This window comes from Juglans microcarpa x Juglans regia, chromosome 6D, assembly GCF_004785595.1.
Source record: "Juglans microcarpa x Juglans regia isolate MS1-56 chromosome 6D, Jm3101_v1.0, whole genome shotgun sequence".
Taxonomy (NCBI): domain Eukaryota; kingdom Viridiplantae; phylum Streptophyta; class Magnoliopsida; order Fagales; family Juglandaceae; genus Juglans; species Juglans microcarpa x Juglans regia.
Window position 1 is genome coordinate 3,964,219 of NC_054604.1, and position 22,177 is coordinate 3,986,395.

Here is a 22,177-nt window from a genome sequence, read left to right on the forward strand (position 1 = left end):
GTCAACTAATCCTATTCATCGAGGTCAAGAAATAGTCCCTAGAATCTCTATGGATCTTTCTCCAGAAGAAGAAGAAAGGACTCAAGAAAGAGGGAGCCTTCCAAACATTGAAATGTTGGAAAATAGGGGTTTTGGTTTGTCGGCCCTCATTCTACCAATGTTTCCTTTAAACGAACCAATAACAGATGATTTACAGGGGAAATGAAAAGCTATTATAACAGAAGAAGACCTCTTTGTAATAGGAAATTATTTCGTTAGAGGAAAGTTGGGATAAAATTGGGATTTTCATCAAGCAGATAATCGGACCTTACACAAAGATTACTCACTCAAACCTCCGATTAGAGTTAATTCTCCCTATGAGCTTATTTCTAGCAAAAACCCAAACGAGTATCAATTCAAATCTGAAGCAAATGCAAGTGGCAAACCCAGTGGAAAATCTAAAGGCAACCTAGCGGAAAACCCAGCAAAAAATCAACTCACCTCCCAGATTTCGACAAGGCAGAAGGAAACCGAGCCAAAACTGACGTCTCCACAGATGTTCTCAGCCCCTTGCAGCGGCGTTCATAGTGGCCCTCACAGCGGCGCTCTTAATGGCACTCACAATGATGTTCCGGCATGCGAACTCCCTCAGGATTGGATGGTGAGGATGGCCCCATCGACTGTAGTCTACAGTAGCCCCTTAACTGTAATAAATGGCCCTCCAACAACCGAAACTCACTTATTCACTCCGGGTGTTAACTCTCCTCCACCAAACTTCACTCCATCAATTACTCAAGAGGACAGGGTTCTCAATCAATCTCTCCACAGGTCCTCTGCAGTAACCACACGGGGACGGACTCGAAGAATATTATCATTTCCCCATCTATAAACACTGAAGAATGGGTCTTAGTTGGTTGAAGACAAATGCGGAAGTCTTTATGCAAACTAAACTGTCTGGTTTCTCGTTGGTGGGAAATAATATTTCACAATAGATTTCAACTGATCTTTCTCTACAGGGCCCATGAGAGACAACAGAGAGCATGAAAAGCCCACTAGAAGGTATGGCCCAAAATAACAAATGGAAGTCCGATCCCCCATTCAATGCATCAAGCCCGTTGGATCCAAAACCAAAACAATTAAATTTTGTGTCTTCTATCACTTATCAACCAATTATACTAAGTGCTCCCCCGGCAGACTCAAGGCCCAACATACGATTTGTTGAGCCTTTGCTACAAGTTGGTTCTCAAGCTGGTGGTCAGGATAGCTCAACTTCACTAATCCTCATCAAAAGGGCAACTCCTTTTTTCTGACCAAGGTTCTAACCCACCTAGAACTAAAGTGTAGAAAATACTTGAGGTTGATAACCCACAGACAGGCAGCATTATCAAAGAAGCTAGAGATGAGGAAAAAGAAGCGGCTAGTTTGTTACTTTCCATTAAAACAAAAGGAGCATCATCTGGTAAGGTTAAAAAAACAAAGGAAGCTACAAGATCAAAAGCATACACCAGAGCTTGATCCAAGGCATCACTACCCAAAAAATTCAAGAAAGCTGACAAGGCAGGCTCTACCATGCCTCCAGCTCTTCCATGGAGTCCCTGGTTTGGAATTGTTGGGGTCTAGCCTGCCCGAAAGCAATCAGAAGTTTAAGGGTTTTTATAAATAAGTTTAATCCGGATATTATCTTTTTGTCGGAAACCATGGTGTCTAATGATAGCACCTCTATTATTGTAAATAGACTAGATTTCCACCATTTTGTACACGTCCCTACCTCGAGAAAAAAAGGAGGCCTTTTGTTATCATGGTGACCAGGTGTGGATATAGAACCGGCTCATATTAATGCTAATGCTATTTCTATTTTGGTTTATTCTGATCCTCTCAGTAATACTTGGTTAGTAACTTTTGTTTATGCCCCAGGACAAAAACAATAAAAGCAAAATTCTGGACTCATTTGGATTTAACTCACGGCTCCTTTAATGGTCCATGGCTCTGCATAGGTGATTTCAACGACTTATTAGGCCAACAAGATAAATATGGTGGCAAACAAGTAACGACCTCATCCATAGGCGGCCTACAAAGTTTAATGGATTCTCATGGCCTCATTGATATTGGCTTCTCGGGGCCTATTTTCACATGGACAAATAATCAAATGGGAAATGCAATAATTAGAGAACGACTGGACCGTGGTATAGCCAATGTAAATTGGCACCTACTTTTTTCAGATGCCATTATCCAACACATAGTTTCTTTAACCTCTGATCATAATCCCCTCTTGCTTAACACTATGAAGATAAGGAAGAATCTCTCCCCTTTTAAATTTGAGGAATTCTAGATTCGAGAGGCACTCAGTAATGCTATAATTCAAGAGGTATGGAACCATCAATTGTATGGGAATCCAACTTTTATTTTGTGCAATAAAATTAAGGAAACAAAAAAGGCACTCAACATTGGAATAAAATCTACTTCGGGAAGATCCAGACCAATATCAAGCATCTCGAGTCAGAGCTAAGCAATCTCCAGAGTAATCCACCAAACCAGTGGAGCTTACAGAGAGAGAAGTTTCTTCACTATAAGCTTCAAGAACAACTCAAAACTAAAGAAACTCTTTGGCGACAAAAATCAAGAATCAACTAGCTCACCACAACTGACCTAAACACAAAGTTTTATCATTTGTCAACGACTATCTATCGAAGAAGAAATGAGATCAACTCAATCAAGCTAAGCCCAAGTATTTGGTCAATGGATCAAGATATCATCGAATCTACTTTCATAGATTATTTTAAATTCATTTATACCTCTACAAATCCTATTTTTCTTAAGCATCTAGAAAACCTTTTCAAAAGACAGATTTCAGATGATGAAAATAAACTCCTGATAGCTATGCCTTCCCTTCGGAATTAGAAATTTTTGGTGTACTCAAACAAATTCCAAATCATAAAGCACCAGGACCAAATGGGATGACAGCTCTTTTCTACAAACATTACTGGCATATTATCCAAAAATATGTGGTCGCGGTGGTTCAAAATTTCTTTAGAAGCGGGAAACTTCTGAAACAAATAAACCACACCCACATAGCCCTAATCCCAAAATAGTAAATCCCGTTTCCCCTCAATATTTCTGACCAATAAGCCTGACAAATGTCATTTATAAAATCATCACAAAAATTTTGACAAATCGACTAAAAATATCCCTTCCATCCATAATTTTTCCTTTCCAAACAGCCTTTGTACCTGGTCGCAATATCAAGGAAAATTCAATAATAGCTCATAAGATGTTTCATCACCTAAAGCATCACAAGGGGAAGAAAGGTCAGATAGCTTTAAAGCTAGACATGGAAAAAGCTTTCGACTTTATTGAATAGAATTTTCTTTATGCTTTTATGAGAGTTTTAGGTTTCAACTCAACTTGGATAAATCTCATTAAAGAATGCATTTCTACGGCTTTTTTCTCTATTCTCATCAATGGATCTCCAAAAAGTCTCTTCAAGGCACAAAAGGGTCTTCGGCAAGGCGACCCCATCGCGCCCTTTCTATTCATCCTATGTACGGAGGTACTCTTAAGGCTATTGGCCAGATCAGAAGCATTGCAAAAGCTATAAGGTATTAAAATTAGTAGAGATAGTCCCTCAATATCTCACCTTCTTTTTGCAAATGATTTAATTATCTTTGCAAAATAAAATGGAAGGTCGATTCAGGCGATCAACAATACTCTAAATAAATATCAAGCTTGGTCTGGCCAGCACGTCAATCAAAGCAAATCCTCTATCTACATTACTCAAAATACTAGTCAAGCAACAAGAAGAGTAATTTCAAAGAATATGCCATACAAAGAGTCGACCTCAAAAATAAAATACTTGGGCATGCTGACAACATTTGGTCGATCCAGGAAAGAGGACTACAAAGATTTGTTTGAAAAAATTAATAAAAGGCTGGATGGTTGAAAATCAAAAATGCTCTCTCAAGCCAGTAGAACTATGCTCATCAGATCAATAGCAAGTGCCATCCCCACATATCAAATTTCAACACATATGCTTCGAAAATCAATCTGCAAGAAACTGAACACTAGTTTCAAAAATTTTTGGTGGGGAAAAGCAAATAACCAAAAGCACAAGCTCTGCCTAAAATCATGAAAATCTATTTGTCAACCAAAAAAAAATGGTGGATTGGGATTAAGACTGATGGAAAATATGAATGTGGCTTTGTTAGCGAAGACAGGATGAGAAATGAGCCAACCAAGCAACAATATCTAACACAAGCTTCTATCAAAAAATATTTGAAATCAAGCGAATTCGAATTAGCAACCAAAAAGGTAACTGACTCGAGTCTCTGGAAATGAATTATAAAGGCAAGACCATTATTCGAAAAGGGTACATGTTTCAAAATTGTAAATGGTTTGTCTGTGAGAGCTTGGCTAGATCCCTGGATTTTGGCTCTGGAAAACTTTAAACATTTCCCTCTCACCCACACAGCTGATCTCTCGACTGTCCTCAAGGTCTCAAACCTGATCATTTAGAATAATAAATCTTGAAATCTCCCAATGTTAACATCCTGTTCTAACAAGAAAGCATAAAGGAAATCCTTAAAATTCCTTTACCCGACTCCAATCAAACTACAGATTGTGCTATTTGGACTAAAACTCAAAATTGGATTTTCTCAGTTAAAAGTGCCCGCCATCTTGCATCAACTATCGCCAACTACTCCAGAGAAGCAATCCCAGATATTTCATGAGGGAAAATTTGGAAATTCAGGATCTATGACCGCCACCAGCTCCTTTTATGGAAGATATTTGGGATATTTTACCAACAATAGAGCACCTTAAAAGGTTCATTCCGAGCATTCCTTCCATAAATTGTCCGCTCTGTGATGAAAAAGAAGAGACTCTCCTGCACCTATTCATGGAATTCCCCATAACCAAAATTCTCTGGAGTTGCAGCAGATGGCCTTTAAATCTATCTTCGCTGGCAGTAAATTCAATGAAGGATTGGTTCCAGTTTATTTTATACCCTCAGAAAAAATTCGATCTTACCTCCCAGGAAGAACAGCCCTTCAAAATTTTTGCTGGTCTGATTCTAGATTTTATCTGGAGGCTTCAAAATGACCAAGTCCATAATCATAAGGAACTCTCTCTTCACAATCTTTCACAACAGTTGAGTCTCTCTTATCAAGAAAATCTTCATGCATGGAAAGAAAAGTTTGAATCCAAAGTGGAGAAGGAATGGCAAAAACCTCTCACAAATCAAATATGCATATCCTTCGATGCAGCAGTCAGGAATTCTTTCACATTGGATTCAATTGTAAGTAGAAACTCAACAGAAGAAGTCATCGAAATCTAGACCAAGACAAATTTTACTACTACCCCAGTGATTGCAAAGGCACTTGCGTCAAAGTTAGCTCTTAAAATGGCGGAACACCTCAACCATCCCTTTATCTCTCTAGTTGGTGACTCTCAGTTGGTGATTTCTTCTATTTATAAAGAGGAACAAATTTGGCAAATAGCACCAATTTCGGATGATATTGCAAACTCTTTGAAATCTCACATGGGCTGGAGTTTTCACAAGATTAATCGATCCCAAAATCGATTTGCGTATTTTGTTGCACAATGGACGGCTACAAACTCTTTGTTTGGTAGCATTCCATTAGTAATTATTCCTTCTACTATTTTGTATATCGATAGTAGGACAGACTCTCCTTAATCGTTTGTAATAATTTATATTTTATTTATAAAATGCAAGCTTGCTTAGAGAGAGAAAAAAAAAACCCTTGTCTCTGCCTAAGTGAAAGAAGATAATGAAATATTTTCCAATGACGACGACGGAGAAGAGTTAAACCTACTGTTCTCTACAATTCTCTATATCTAAAACTAAAAGATTCAAATCAAGAAGGGGTTTATTTAACATTTTCTATGAAGATGCACAGTCACTTTGAGTTTGGTTGGTTATAAAAAGGGTTATTAAATAATTATAGATCTACTATTACTATTACTATTACTATTATTATTATTAAATCAAGTACTACAATTTTCCTCTGAAAAATTATATTTGCAAGAGCCGGTAATACATACCCTACCTAACTTCATTACTTTTTTATTATTTTTTTACTATTATTCACAGAATATTTAAAATCACCTCATTATCTAAACGTAATCTAAAATTCAGTTTGTTCAAAAGAGTTAACAATTTGATTAGGAATTTAGCTTATATGAAATTTGAAAGTTGAATAAAATATTGTTAGAATATAATTTTTTTAATATAATTTTTATTTTAAAAATTAAAAAAAATTAAATTAGTTATTATATTTTATATACAAATTTTAAAATTTATAATAATTAAATAAAATAAAATAATTTGAAATAATTTGTGTAACAAAATAAAATGGTCGGAATGCACGTTGAAGTTGGATTATCACATATTGCAGCACAACCCTTTCTACTGCAACTTCTAGCTACAGTTTTATAATTTATTCGTCAGACTATTTAAAAGTTGTCACCAAATGATCTCTCATTGTGGGAATTGAGTAGAATCAATTTTTTTACTCCGATCATTTACTTTATTCTTTTTACTTTTATATTATAATATGTGTTAATTTTGAAAAGATTCTAGAACCTTATCAAATTTGTATTTTGTATCGATTAGTTTACCTATAAAAATTTTACTTGCCGAGGAGGGAAAAAAATAACAATAAAAATGGAGCTTCTGGAGCTTTGACCAGCAGATACTAGGCTTTGTCAATGTCGGATATTTTTCCAGAACAGAAGGTCATTGTGAGATATTATTGCGAAAGAAGTGATGTCATACACTTGCCTTTTATACTAACTTTCAATCTTTCATGATCAATGCCATGATATCATATCAGAAAAAAAAAATGTCAATCATGTCATATCAGGAAAAAAAAAAAAAAAACAGTAGTAAACAGAGTATACATTTAAATTTTTTTATATTTTTAAAAAATTTAAAAAAATATGAATAAAAAAAAATTAAAAAATATATAAAAATGAGATTCAGACTACACCCTAACATCACTCTTCAAAATTTGTAAAAAAGATAATATTGTTTGAACCAATAGATGATGGTTGATTTTTTTTTTTTTTCCCCTTGATGATTAAGTAAATGAATATTATTGAATTTATGTTTTTCAATTTTTTTGTTAAAAAACTATACTTACAGATGTTAAGAAAATAAATAAAAGAAAAAAAAATCTAAAATACACTTGAACCATCGGTGATCCGGTAGGGAGATCTGTAGCATCATCCAAAAAGATCCAAAACAGAGCAAGTGGAAAAGCATTGTACGTCTTTGATTCTGAAACTATATATATATATAGTCATGTCATGTCATGCAATAATTCAGTAGTCCTTTAATGATTACGCGTTTCCTTAAGGAAATCTCTGTTTTGCTCCAAAAATTAGTCTCAATTTCAGTTTGGTCGCAAGTAAACTAATGTGAGATAAACTTCTTTGCATGGGGGCAACCCCACTACCTCGACATGGCCACCTTGTCGTATAATTAACTCTCTCTAAATGGACTAATTTAGGGTTCGTTTGGAATTAAAATTCTTCTCAATTCATCTCAACTCATCATTATAATTTTTTCAAATTTTAACATAAAATATAATAAACAATTCAATTTTTTCAAATCTTAAAAGAATAATAATAATAATAAATAATATTCTAACAATATTTTATTATCTCAACTCAACTCAACTCAACTCACTTCAACATCTAAACGCATCCTTACTCTTTAAAAGAGCAGATTTTTTAAGCGAGATCTCTTCTTCTCTTTCACAATAATCTCATATTTATTTATTTTTAAAAAAATATGCAAGACTTACGTGCCGTAAAATTAAAAGTATCATTTCTAATCAAGAAATCAAAAGAAAGTGATGAAAAAACTTGGATATTATTGTACCATTCGGGAGTTAAGAATAGAAACTAGGTATTGAAAGTTGAATCACGAACTAGTTGGGCAGGACCGCATACATGTACATGAAGTAGCATCTGTTTGGGTAGATGGGCGATCCATTATTATCGTAGCTTATCAACTTAGTTCTTATTCAAACAAGTAATTAAATGCTGCCTTTGCTTAATGCCTGCAATGTCAAAAACAGTTCAACAAAAACACTTGACCCAAACTACCAACTTTAAGCACTGATTTTTCCTTTGAGAATTTGTCATCAGACCGCATGTGTTATCAACTTTTTAACGTTGAAACACTCATTTTGAATCTCGAACCAGAGTTCTAAGATATTGCAAATAAACATCTTTTACCCTAAAAGTCTGTAAGGCGCCCACATCACATATGTTAGGTAAATCATTAGCTTTTTACTGATAGGACATGACATCAAGAAATTGTTTGCTCCTGGTTTTGAAAGGAGCATGCCCTTAAGGTAATGATAACTTACCACTTGAGACTAGCTGCTTACTACCCATAGATTTGATTTTCTTTTCTTTTCTTGCGTCTCCATCTGCTATTGTTGGCTCTGCTCATATGTCAAAAATTTAACTGAACAGATAGTCAGAACACTTCGAAATTTAAAACTCTTTTGTTTTCATTTTGAATTTCAAAACTCAAATCTTGTTAAAGCAAGAAAGAAATAAAGTGTGGCAGCGGTGTTTGAAAGAATGCGTCAAAGAGATTTCATATTGAACAAATACATCTCTGGTATTTCAAATATTTTCCTCAATACAATAGCACTCATATTTATAGAAAAGATGAGCAGTTACAAAAGAATCATTCTAGAAGAGTCTACAATATTCCATAATAAGCAGAGTCAATTTTGGCATTCTATTGAGAACATGCAGTGGACGTGGCTTGTGAGGTGTTAGTCTCTAAGGAAGGTACACATGCTCTAATATCCCCTCGCAATTCAAGCGACACCGGTAGGATGGTGAGGCTTGAACATAGGAGAGCAAATCACGTCGATGAGAGCGACTTAGTGAAAATATCTGTAATTTGTTCTTTACTTGAAATAAATGAGACAGTGAGAGTTTTGTTAGCAACACGATCACATACAAATGATAATCAAGATCCACATGTTTAGTCTGTAAGTGTAAAACAAGATTAGCCGAAAGATAAGTTGCACTAATATTATCACATAACAAGTTTGGTGCTTCAGAAATAAAAATTCTCAATTCTTTTAACAATGCTTGTATCCACAAAAGTTCAAAAGCAATAGTTGCAACTTATTTATATTTTGCTTTAGTAAAGGATCTAGCTATTGTCAGTTATTTTTTGGAACTCCAAGACACTAAGTGAGACCCAAAATGGACACAAAAACCCACCTGTCGATTTCCAAGCATCCGAAAATGCTGTAAGTTTAAGGGGAGAGGCAGAAGAAAAAAAAATAAACCAAGGGAGGTGATGAGTTTGAGATAACGCAGTATGCGTTTGACAGCATGCCAATGAGAGTTACAGGGACAATGCATATACTAGCAGACTTTATTGACTACAAACGAGATATCCGAATAAGGAAATGTACTGGTGACTGCCAACGACACTTCGGTAAAGATGAGGATCCTCAAATGAGGATCCATCAAGGGCTGAAAGTTTATCAAATGTAGACATAGGTGCTGACACGATTTTTGACTCATGCATATTAGTCTTCTTCAATAGGTCAGAAGATGTAATGAGACTAAAATAAAAATAGGCCTTTAGCAGTGCGACAGACATGAATTCCCAAGTAGAAATGAAGGGAAACTAGGTCTTTGACCGAGAAATATATGGACAGAGAGGATATAAAATCAATAATGAGAGAGGAATCTGAGGCAGTAACTACTATGTCATCGACGTAAATTAGTACATACACAGAAGCAGTAGCAGATGTAAAAATAAAAGGGAATGAATCAGAAATGAAAGCATGAAAACCGAGTGCTAATAATTTCGAACTAAGCTTTGCAAACCAAGCCCTAGGGCTTGTTTCAAACCATAGATAGATTTTTTCAATTTGCAAACATAATGAGGAAAATCAGAATGAACAAACCCAGTTGGTTGCTGCATAAAGACATCTTCTTCCAAGTCCCCGTGCAAGAATGCATTTTGTATATCTAATTGATGAAGAGGCCATTGTCAAGACATTGCAATAAAGATCAAGAGGCGTATGGTAACTGGCTTAACTATTGGGCTAAAGGTTTCCAAGTAGTCAAGCCCGGCTTGTTGATGGAACCCTTTGGCAACGAGACGAGCCTTGCGCCGCTCAATGGTCCCATCGGCAAGCTGTTTGGTCTTAAGGACCCACTTCGAACCAAAGAGATTTTGACACGGATAGGGAGGAACGAGAGTTCATGTCTCGTTTCAGATGAGAGCTTCAAACTCACTGGCCATGGCAGCACGCCAGGCCGGGAATTTGGAAGCCTCCATGTGGGAGGTGGGCTCATCGAGGATGGAAGAATATGTGGTGAGGGAGACACTGTGGTGAGGGAGTGGCCATGGAATGGTGTCATCTTGTCGATAAAGGGGACGGATGATGGGGGCTTTGGACCGAGTAGTCATGGGATGAGTGTTTGTGCAAGAAAAGATGGAGGAGGATAGAGCAACAAGATGTAGAGAGGAGTTAGGGTTTGAAGGAGACGGCGCAGTAGAAGTGCATTCAAGAGGATAAGGAGATTCGGAAGGGTGGGTCGGATTTGTGATGATGGGCTCATGGGCTTGATTATGAGAAATGAGAGTGAGGGATGGATTTGTGGAGGGAGACGGGGAGATTGGGGGCTAGGAGGAAGTTTGAGTGTTTGGAAAGAATGCTCGAATTGGTAGGGAAGAAGAGAAAGAATTAGTTGAAATGGGCGTTGGCGCAATAGGGGCCTGACTAGATAAATTTTTTGAGAAGATGCGAATCGGAATAGAGTTTCATCAAAATGTACATCATGTGAAACATAAATTCTTCCAGATGGATATGCAAACAAGTATACCCTTTGTGATCAAGGGTATATCCTAAAAATACACAAAGTTAAGATCGCATGTCTAATTTGTGATGATTAAATGGACAAAGGTTAAGCCAACAGGCCGAGCGAAAAACAAGTAAAAAATTATAATCAGGTAGAGAATTAAAAAGTGCTTGAGAGGGAGAAATATGATGAAGGATGGGTGTGGGCATTCTATTTATAAGAAAAACGGCTATTTGGAAAGCATCAACACAATATTTGTTAGGAGCCGAAGACTGGGCTAAAAGAGAGAGCTCAGTTTCAACAATATGGCGATGACGCCATCCAATGCTGCCATTTTGTGCATGAGAATATGGACAGGTGATTCTATGAGAAATGCCAATATTTTGCAAGAAAGCATGAAAGGGGCAGAACTCACTGCCCCAAACAGATTGAACAATAATATTTTTAGAAAAAGTATTACATACATATTTAATGAAAGTTAGAAAAATTGGAGAAACATCAGATTTGGCACGTAAAGGAAAAAGTCAAACATACTTGGTAAAGTCGTCAATAATAGAAAAATAAAACTTAAAACCACTGGAGAATAGCATAGGCGCAGGTCCCTAGACATCTAAAAATAACAACTGAAAAGGAAAATTAGAACGAGAAAGTGAGAGTGAGTGAGGGAGAGCGTGTAATTTGGCTTGAAGACACGCCAAGCAGGGAGATGAGGTGGATGTGGAAGTGACTAGAAGATTGTGATGTCGTGTGGTAAAGGAAGTGATTCGAGGAGAGGAGTGACCAAGATGAACATGTCATGTGTTAGGTGAGGTCCTTTCGCCAATGAAAGCATACCGTGAGGGAAGAGTGACATCCTTATCATCAATTGAAAGGATGTACATGCCATTCTTAACGGGGCCCTGAAGAAGTACCTCATGGAAATGTAAATCCTTCACCAAAAAAAAAAAAAAAAAAAAAAAAAAAACAGATGAATTAAATTCAAAGAAAATTGAATTATCCAAACAAAATTGTCTAACAAATAATAAATTTCGAGAAATTAAATGCACATGAAGTAATTAGTGGAGAAGAAAATTGCCAGAAGGTGTCGAAAGTAAGCCAAAGCCAGAATTCTAAATAGCAAGGAATGATCCATCTCCAATAGTTACTTGGTCTGGCCCCTGATAGGGAGTGAACTCCAGATTATGCTTAGAAAAATCAAAAGTGAAGTGGGTAGAAGCAGCAGTATCTGGAAATCAATTAGCAGATGCAATGGACATATTCAGGAAATTAGTTAAATTAGCTGAGAGAGATGGGGAAGGAGGAGACTGATATGCATGATCAAACCGATAATAACAAGACATGACCGTGTGACCAATATGATTATAGAGTTGGTAGGTTGGTCGATTGGTGTGAAAAGAAGAAAAGAAATTAAAAGGAGACATAGTAAAATTACAACCACTCCGTCCACGCTGAAAGCCACGACCACAGCCTCAGTTAGGAGGAGTAAATGAACCTTGTATAGTGGTGGAGTTAGCACTAAAGGAATTGTTTGAGATGAGAGATAGGGTTTGATGTGCAAGACGTGACTCGTGATTTACAAGAAAACTATAGACCTGAGAAATGGAGAGAGGATCGAGACGCGTAGTGATGGAAGACACTACGAACTCGAAATCAGATCCTAATCTAGTTAAAAAATAGATGATAAACTCAAAATTAGGGAGAGGATGGCCTGCGGCATTGAGAGATGCAGACAGGGCCTTGGCTTTATGAAAATAGGTAGAGATTAAATCGGACCTTTTTTTTAGAGTTGCAAGCTGAAACTTCGTGAGCATGAGATGAGATGTGGTTGAGCAGAGTAAAGATTGTGAAGTGTTTTTCAGATTTGATGGGAAGTGGAGCAATCAAGAACATGGGAAATGACAATACCAGTGGGGGAGGAATAAATTGCAGACATTATGAGCTGATCTTAAAGAAGCCAAAAGGTATAGTCTGGGCTAGGTTCATCGTCAATGGTGGTGGGAGGTATGGGAATGGATCCGTCGACATATCCAACGAGTTGGTTGTCATTGAGGAACATGGTAATTTGGGCGTGCTAGAGTAGATAGTTATCTATAGAAAGTTTGATGGTGATGAGATGTGAGGCTGAATTGGTGATGGAGGGATTCGAGGAAGTGGGTTTGGGTGTTGCCAAGATGATCAGAGAAGGAAAGTGTGGGCGTTGGCCCTATCGGGCTCTCAATACCATGTTAAAGCAAGAAAGAAACAAAGTGTAGCAGAGGTGTTTGAAAGAATGCATCAAAGAGATTTCATATTAAACAAATACATTTCTGGTATTTCGAATATTCCCCTCAATACAGTAGCACTCATATTTATAGAAGAGATGAGCAGTTACAAAAGAATCATTCTAGAAGAGTCTACAATATTCCATATTGAGCAGTCAATTTTGGCATTTTGTTGAGAACATGCAACGAATGCAGTGGATGTGGCTTGTGAGGTGTTATCCTCTAAGGCATGTACACATGCTCTAATAAATCTCAACCCTTTCCTTTCGTTTTCCTTTCATTTTTATTCTCCATTCATTTTCGTTCTCCAATCTCAGACCTAACATTTGCGTCTCGAATGGAAATTCTGTCATAAAATTACTATAAATGTAGAGAAATATGCATCAAAACCAAAGATCACCACAAGTATTTGAAAGATACACACATGGCCACACCATGAACATAATAATGGCCAAAAATTTATATGAATTTCCATTAACTTTTTTTATAAGTACTTGGATGGATTTCTATAGCTTGGAGACCCATACTCCAGAAGTTTTAGAAGGAAAACATTCAAGTGATTTCTCCTAGACGCCTTTGAACGATGGTTGGCCACTAAAAACGAAACCGACACAAAGATTTTATTGAGAGAGAGAGAGAGAGTTCGTGTGCAAGAGACTATCCATCTCGTTCTGCCGCCGTTTACGATGGCTCGCCATCAGGATGGGAGTTCACACTTTGCACTAAGACGGGGATGGGCTTGTGCTTGAATAAAGCGGGCAATTTGAATAAAGAAGCTTCATATATCAGAGGAACAAAAAACTCCTGACAGAGCAAACAGTCAAATCTCTTACATATGAGAAAATCGTGGTAGTAAACCAATAGTCTCGAGTGGTAAGAGTATCATTACGCTACCCCTGAAAACCAAGGCCATTGAGCCCATTTTCCAACATTTCTAGCTAATTAAAGCAAAAATGTAATAGAATAAATTTAACAACAGACAAGAAAACAAACCCAAAGAATTTATGAAACAAAACAATAAAACAAATGAAACAAAACACACTACAAAAACAACAAAAAGATTTTAAAAAGAAAAAATTAATTTCTCCCTCCACATTCCACCTCACGCAAGGTGGAGATCCACCCTTACTCTAGCACATTATTATTTTCTTTTCTTTTTTTACTCCAATTTTTAAGACATTTATTTTCAAAATGATTTTATTACGCACATTTTCATTAAAGATAATAACATTTTGAAGTCTCGAATTTTCCAAAAACTGAAAATATCAAATAGGTGAAAAGTACAACGGGCGTGTCATGAGTTTAAGAATCACAAGTATTATATATATATAAGCAAGGAAGGTTTGCATATGATAAACAGGATAAATATCGATATGGACTTCTTATATGCCATTAATATAATAAGCACTTCACTATTTTCGAGCACCACAAGAGGCTACTTGAGAGAGGTCCAAAACACAGAGGGGGAAGAAAATAGGTAAGAGCTGACCTCAGCCATCTGTAACCGCTGAAAATGGACATTATAGTGTCATATTTAAAAGGATGTTTTGGGGGTAAACTCAGGGACATGTTTGATTACATGTCTTTACTCTCAAAGCTAGAAGAAGCAGCTTTCACAGCAGCATTTGGTAAGGACCAATATATGAACTTTCCTCAGACTGTATATGCTTGCTGAATTGTGTCTATGTCTAGACCCTTCAGTCTCACCACTGATTCCACGTGACCTTTTAGTGTATGGAGTTCTCTCAATCTGAACGAGGCAATGAGAATAAAACAAATCAGACAAGCAGAATTGTGTACAAAATGAACACACACATTTCCTTTGTCAAAGATCACCACCTACCTTGCAATTTCGGCTCTTCTTTTGGCTTCTTCAGCCATTTGATTGAGTTCTGTGAAATGTGTTCGTTCAGTAAACATCTTGGTGTCCGGTGGCTGCAACCCATGCAATGTTCTCTGTGCATGTGCCCATTGGAGCTCCCGCTGTTCCTTCCCAAAGTCCTTTTGTCTTGTGAAAGCAATCTACATTTTCGAGAAATCAATCAATAATAACTAGTAACAAAGACACCATAGAATAATGTACTCCAACAAACCGATGCCATTCATACCCTCTGCTCAATGACAAGATCCCAAGCCCTCCCGCTTAGAGCATAGCGTATAAAGAACTTTATGGGATCAAGAGGAAAATAGAAGATTATGTTATACAGCCAGATCACGCCGGCCCAACCCCATCCAATCCCCTCAATTGCAGCAAAGCTCCAATTCGCGTAGACAGCAATCAAAGTAGCAATCTGCCGGCAGTGAAAGATTAGGAAAAACACTTTGTCTTTAACCACCAGCAATGAATGCAAAATGAAAAATTGTAGGCAGTTGGCTCACCAGCTGAGCAATAATAAAAGCCGCTACAAGCAACATCCCAGGACGCTCAACAAATGACCAACTTCTAGATCGTGTCACAAATATGAGGGCCTGACTAATGATGCTCACTTGCAGATATATTGCTGAAGCAAGCTTCCGGATGTCATCATGAGCAGTTTTTTCAAGAGTTGGCACCCCAAATGTGCGCTGAATAAGCACCCCGCAAAGAAATCAATTAGTAAGTAACCAAAAGAAGCGTCCAGAACCATATAAATAGACAAAAGAATTCTGATAAATATGCTGCAAAAAAAATGAACACATTTCATTCCTAGGGGTCATGTAAGGCCTACGGATGAGAACAAAGGTGGGCCATCTTACCGGAAAAAAGTCTGTCTTGTATGCAGCCCAGAAAAATATAACCGTCATCATTGCCAAGTAACTACCAAGAATAATGCCAGTGGTAAAAATCTCAGCTAGCTTCCAACTATCCGGTAAAGGAGACGGTTTCACCCTATCTTTTGATATGGTCATAATAGTACCTGACATGTCATAATGCAAGTAACAAAGCTCAAAGATACTTGCAACCAGCATTAAAACTGCTAGTTAAAAAAATATATGAAACTTAGAAGAGCATTTAATTGGTTAGCACAGCAGAAACCTTTTCACTACCATGATAGAGCGAGCATCAATTAACAACAGTACCACCATAAGAAACTGTTATGTGAATAAATATGGAGCTAAAAGAGACAGGATCCGCCTTTATCTATTCAGTGAAATCTCAATACCTACTAAACAAGATCAGTGAATGCCTGTTTTTGAGCAACTATATTACCTATTTAATGTGCAAGAAATAATTATATAAATTGTGCTGCACACGCAAACAAATGGGAGGAGGAGAGAGACAAGAAAGTGAAGAAACCACGAACCATCATTAAGGATGGCAATGATAAGCACCATAAAAGGTGGAAAGTCAAACTTCCATATGAGCGCCAGCAACATGAAGCCAAGCTGTAACCATATCAAAGAAGCAGAACATATTCTGAGTGGAAAATAACTCACTAACTCATCAAATATAATCATCAACAAAGACTTGCCATAAAGCACATAGATGGCGCCATCTATGCTATAAAATCAAAGAACAGTTGGCTTACCACAATACGAATAGTAATGGAAACCGCATAAATCTGACAAGCAGAAGACGAATTTTAGTAAATTGATCAAATATGTACTTGTACTCAAACCAGAGCTTATGCGCACTTGACACAAATAAATTTAGAACTATCATCACAATAAAAATTGGCATTGATCATAACCATAAGCATACTAAAACTATAAGCATGTTAAATCAAACTTGAAACCTATGCCTATTGCTTACTGTGTAATTTTTCATCCTCTGGAAGATTGCCCGACTGGTCAAAACAGCACTAATGATAACACTAAGACCAGGTTCTGTGAGGACAATGTCTGAAGCACTACGAGCTGCATCTGTTGCATCAGCAACAGCTATCCCAATGTCAGCTTTTTTTAGGGCAGGAGCATCATTCACTCCATCACCAGTCATGCCGCATATATGCTTCCTCGCTTGCAAACGCTTTACAATTTCATATTTGTGCTCTGAGCAATTAATATAACAATATAAGGACAACATAGCACTAAGACTGGCAACCTATAGTGACAATTAAAATTAGCTGAGACTGAATACAATTCAAACAAGATGTAAATCAAAATACCAGGGAAAACACCAGCAAAGCCATCAGCTTTCTCTATCAGCTCATCTATTGGTAAAGCTACAATAGACTCATCCTTGTCCTGTCCTAGCAAAGCTGATGAAGGATACATGTTAGTACCCATTCCCAACCGACGTCCAGTTTCCTTTCCAATTGCAAGTTGATCACCTGACAGAAAACACAAGGCTCAGAAACATAAGCCAACTACTAAAAAGGGTATTACTGCACCTTCAAGAGAGGGTGATAAAAGGTTCAAAAAATAAATGATATAAGAGTAATATTAGAAAAGCTGATCACCAGCACTATGAATACAGAAGAAAAAAGAACCGTTTCAGTTGATTAAAGGATAAATGAGAATAGTAGAATTATAGCTTATATAAAATGATCTCACCCACCAAGACCAGTGGTTGTGGTCAAGGCAGCTTTGAACTTCTACATCCAATATGAGGTTTAATCCAAATACGGAAACCCAGCCCACATTTGGAACCAGATTGAAAGACTTTTAAGTCTCATTTTTGTAAGGGCTCCCTCACATGCAATAGCATTTTATTTATGCTTTTAAATCTTTTTTTTTATTACAAGTAAGAAAGACAATTCTATTAAATCGAATGAAATAGGCAATGCCATGTATACAAGAAGTATACAAAAGAAAACACCTAAATACATTCAAGAAGCAGAAAACAACAAACAATCATGAGCAGAAGCTCCATTAATCACTAAAGCAGAAAACCAAAGCAATAAATAGTGCACAAAAAAATTCTGAACCTCCTCCAAAGTACGCTCCTTATCATTGAAACACAGTTCTTTCCTTTCCATCCAAATACACCACTTGAGACACAAAGGAAACATTTTTGCTTAGAAAGATTTAAAAGCATATATGAAGTTGCACTTCAACTACCGGACTTCGAGCAAAACCATGGCTTCCAATTACAATATAACGCACCTGTAATCATTTTCACATTCACTCCAAGATTTAAAGCCCTCCTTATTGTCTCTGCACTGTCATGCCTAGGTGGGTCAAAGAGAGGCATTAGACCGATGAACTGCCATGGTCCTCCAGCACTCTCCTTCCTTCCTTCCGGAACTTCCTGCAGAAAATGGATGAAAATCCAATCAAGGAGTGTTGGAATTATATTAGTAAAATATAATATAACAACAAAGCACTGATGTACATCTTCTGTAGTTATGATAGGATTTGAAAAGAAAGAAACAGATATCCCGCTACCTGGTATGCTACGGCAAGAGATCGTAAACCTCTCTCTGCAAACTTATCAATCACAGCATGAACTCTGCGCTCAATGTCTGACTTATTATGGGCGAGGTTCAGAATCTAACAATCATATGGCACACGAGCTTAGGGTGATATTGTATCAAAGGACTGCCACAAACAAAAGTTAGGGAGGGCAACTTACCTGTTCCGGTGCACCTTTGCTGACTCGGTGCATTTTACCATCACGGTCAATATAAGTCAATGCCGTCCGCTTATCAGTAGGATTAAAAGGGAGAAAGTGTACTTCTTGAATGCCAGCACGTGCCTTTCAGGAGCAAGAATGGAATATTAAAAAAAAAAACAAAAACAAACAAACAAATTGGAATCAAATAACTAAATCAAGTGAAAAAAAAATGAACATAATAAATTTCCTCCAAGAAAAAGAATCCTGATTTCACTACCATAATTAATGAACTACGAGTAACAGCATTACCATCACCCAGAAAAAATATTGAACCACCCTGACTTCAATTAAGTTACCTCCTTTGGATCAGCCAACATCCCAACTATAGCAGAATCAATTGCATCTTGATTCTCCGTTCTAGAAGCTCGAGCTGCCATCAGAACAACAGTATCTGCATCAACTCCTTTCGCGAAAACCTGAAGAGGTAAATTCTCAGGCATGTGTTTAAAATAAGTATTTTTCCAATCTTATTACAGGAAGAAATACAGCTGTAACCAAGCAAGCAACAGAATCACCTAACTGACCTCAATAAGAGCCTTGTCAACGGTAAGCTTGTTCAACGTCAAAGTGCCAGTCTTGTCACTGCAAAGGACATCCATGCCTGCCATCTCTTCAATTGCAGTCATCCTTTTTGTGATAGCTCCCTGCCATCATTGTTACCATATTCCATCACAAGCCATAAAATCCTAATGCCACATTCAAATGGACAACTAACACAACCCAACGAACCTGCTGAGATAACCTATGAGAACCAATAGCCATTGTCACAGAGAGAACTGTAGGCATGGCAATTGGAATTCCTCCAATGAGAAGAACAAGAAGATTGTCAATTCCGGGACGATACTTCCGATCTTGGATGGGATACATAACGATAAGTTCTATAACCATCCCCACAGCAATTGAACAAATACAGAAATTCCCAATTGCAGTCAAGACCTACAAAACCAGGTAAAAAGATATATACTTGAAATGAAAATTGTGAAAGACACGGAATAGTGATCAAGAATCAGATAGAGTGCATCTATCCGCTTGCCTGTTGGAAATGGCCCACTTGGTTGGTGGTATCAACAAGGTGAGCAGCCTTCCCAAAGAATGTATGGACCCCAGTGGCAATGACCACTGCTTCAATTTCTCCCTGTTTGCAAGTCGAACCAGAGTAGACACCATCTCCAGGACCTTTCGTGACTGGAAGGGACTCACCAGTAAGTGCAGACTGTGAAGCCCAAATCAGAAATTAAGAAAAATGGAAATTTACCAATTGTAAGGATGAATACAGAATACAAAACACTCAATAGTAGGAGACAAACCTGGTCGATTTTTAATGGATCTCCTTCAAGAAGTCGAGCATCAGCCGGAATAATATCTCCCAGTTTAACACTGATAATGTCACCGGGAACTAAAACCGCAGCATCATGCTCACTCCATCTTCCATCTCGAAGAACCTTTATAACAAAATTATCATGATTGAAACCATCTCAGAATCACCCTTAAATAAACATTGACACGAGACCATATACGCAACCCGAATTTAAAGATCGCTAATTTGCAACAGAAGAGCAAGCCATCAAATCCGTTACCTTTGCTTTTGGAGCGAGACGAGCCATGAGAGCGGCCGCAGCATTACCAGCATTATTTTCCTCGATGAAACTAATTGTTGAGTTGATGAAAAGCAGGACTATAATGCCTACAAAATCTTGCCAATCCGGGGGCTTCCCCTGCAGAAATTTAAGGCACAATTAAACAAAGTCATAGCGAACCAACAAATTCTCGAAGAAATAACGAGAAGAACCAGAAAAGCTGAGTACTCACTCCTCCATTCGCAAGCGCAATCGCCATGATGGCAGCAGCTTCCATCACCCAAGACAGAGGATTCCACATGAACCCCAAAAATTTCAAGAATTTGCTCTCCTGAAACACAACGAGAAGACAATATTAGCAAGCAGAAGACCAACGTCTGACTTCACCATAGAACGAGGAAAACCATAGAAATGAAACAGTACCTTTTTCTCTTCAAGCTTATTGTGGCCGAAAATGGTTAGCCTCTCCTCGGCAGCCTCCGTGGTGAGACCCTCTCTGCTACATCTCAGATTCTCTAATACTTCCTCAATGGGTATGTTTTCCTACACTCACGAAGTCCAAAATGTTAACACAGAAGAACCTCTTACAAGAACAAAAACCACAGCACAGACACAATAAAAAACCAAAAAAAGGCTTCAAATTGTTCAGATCTATTACCAAATCCACAACTTCCTTCAAAACAGCCTCCAAAACTTCAGACTTGTCCCCCATCTCTTCCCTTTTCTCTAACACGCAGTCACACTCTCTAACTTCCTCTCACAACAGAATCATTCACAGATCAGAACCCATCAAGGAGCCACCATGTAACACAAAAACTCAGAATTGGAACAGAAACCAAGCAATACCCAGTTTAAAAAAAGAAAAAAACCGGTTTTGAACCCAAATTTAAGGTTAGAGACCAAAATGACGATAGTCCACCAACACGAAATCTGCAAGAAAACCAGGGAGAAGAAGAACTGAAGAACCGCTAAAAGAGCAGTGGAGTGGTGGCAAGACAATAAACAGTCGCAACCTTTTTGTACTCTCTCTCTGAACAAAATATCAAGTAAGCCCCTGCAACAAAACTTTTATATCAAAGAACTGAAAGAAGCACTTTGGACCTTTTACTCCTTACTTTACGCTAGTACGGATTTGTATCCAACTTCATGCCGAGATATAAGGTTTAGCAATATTTAAAATTGAGATTTGTTTGGAGATTGAAACGGTTTTATTTAGGTCCGGGTTGTATTCGTAACTAATCTCAATTCATTTCAATTCATCTCATTATTATTTATTATTATTTATTAACTTTTACTCACAAATTTTAATACTATTCACAATCCATCTCAATTCATATCAACTCATCTTCGAATCCAAACGACACCTTAATCTTATCTTATTATTATAATTTTTTAAAATTTTAAAATAAAATATAATAAATAATTTAAATTTTAAAATTTTAAAATAATAATAATATTAAAAATTAAAATTAAAATTTTAAATATATTTTATTTAACTTTTAATTTTTATCTTTATTTAAAATTTTTCTATCTCATTTTATTATCTGAACGAGACTTGAAATTATTAGGCAATAATCAGTATAACAATATTAAATTTATATCTAAACTCTAGCACCTCAACACTAACGAGAGATACACAGAATTTTTTTAAAAATTATTTTAATATTTTTGCTTTAAATTGAAGATATTTTTATCAAATTATTTTTAAAATAGAATATTAGATACGATCGTAAAATATGTAAGTGTTACGTAATTTTTTAAAAAAATAGTAGAGTTCATTATTAAAAAAATTATTTTTTTATATGAGTTTCATATTTACTTTTTTTTTAAAAATAATTACACGATATTTATATATTTCACAATTAGAAATATCATTTCTCAATTATAAGAGTCATTTTTGTATAAATAAAAAAGTAACAACTTACGCAAGTTCCAAATATATAAGGTAC

At 36.8% G+C, this 22,177-nt stretch overlaps 1 protein-coding gene across 1 annotated transcript; it reads right to left on the reverse strand.

The window, feature by feature from the left end:
* Positions 1-14,499: 14,499 nt before the first annotated feature.
* LOC121268916 (ATPase 11, plasma membrane-type) lies at positions 14,500-21,259 on the reverse strand. Its single transcript, XM_041173184.1, has 21 exons — positions 20,887-21,259; positions 20,652-20,771; positions 20,461-20,559; positions 20,229-20,366; positions 19,959-20,093; positions 19,685-19,864; positions 19,381-19,587; positions 19,176-19,295; positions 18,948-19,067; positions 18,610-18,732; positions 18,423-18,527; positions 18,141-18,285; positions 17,201-17,365; positions 16,846-17,084; positions 16,622-16,654; positions 16,397-16,478; positions 15,849-16,009; positions 15,492-15,677; positions 15,221-15,403; positions 14,956-15,134; positions 14,500-14,862 (listed from the first exon to the last, which is right to left on the reverse strand). Exons 1-21 carry the CDS (start codon positions 20,938-20,940, stop codon positions 14,766-14,768), a joined length of 2,871 nt encoding a protein of 956 aa, XP_041029118.1. The 5' UTR covers positions 20,941-21,259; the 3' UTR covers positions 14,500-14,765.
* Positions 21,260-22,177: the final 918 nt, after the last annotated feature.

Bases quoted from the DNA above. Each gene is read 5' to 3' on its own strand.
- LOC121268916 (XM_041173184.1), bottom strand. From the start codon at position 20,940: ATGGGGGACAAGTCTGAAGTTTTGGAGGCTGTTTTGAAGGAAGTTGTG. The intron at 20,772-20,886 runs GTAATAGATCTG...TCGTGAGTGTAG, and splicing joins TGAAGGAAGTTGTGGATTTG to GAAAACATACCCATTGAGGA. The intron at 20,367-20,460 runs GTGAGTACTCAG...AAATTTCTGCAG, and splicing joins TTGCGCTTGCGAATGGAGGA to GGGAAGCCCCCGGATTGGCA.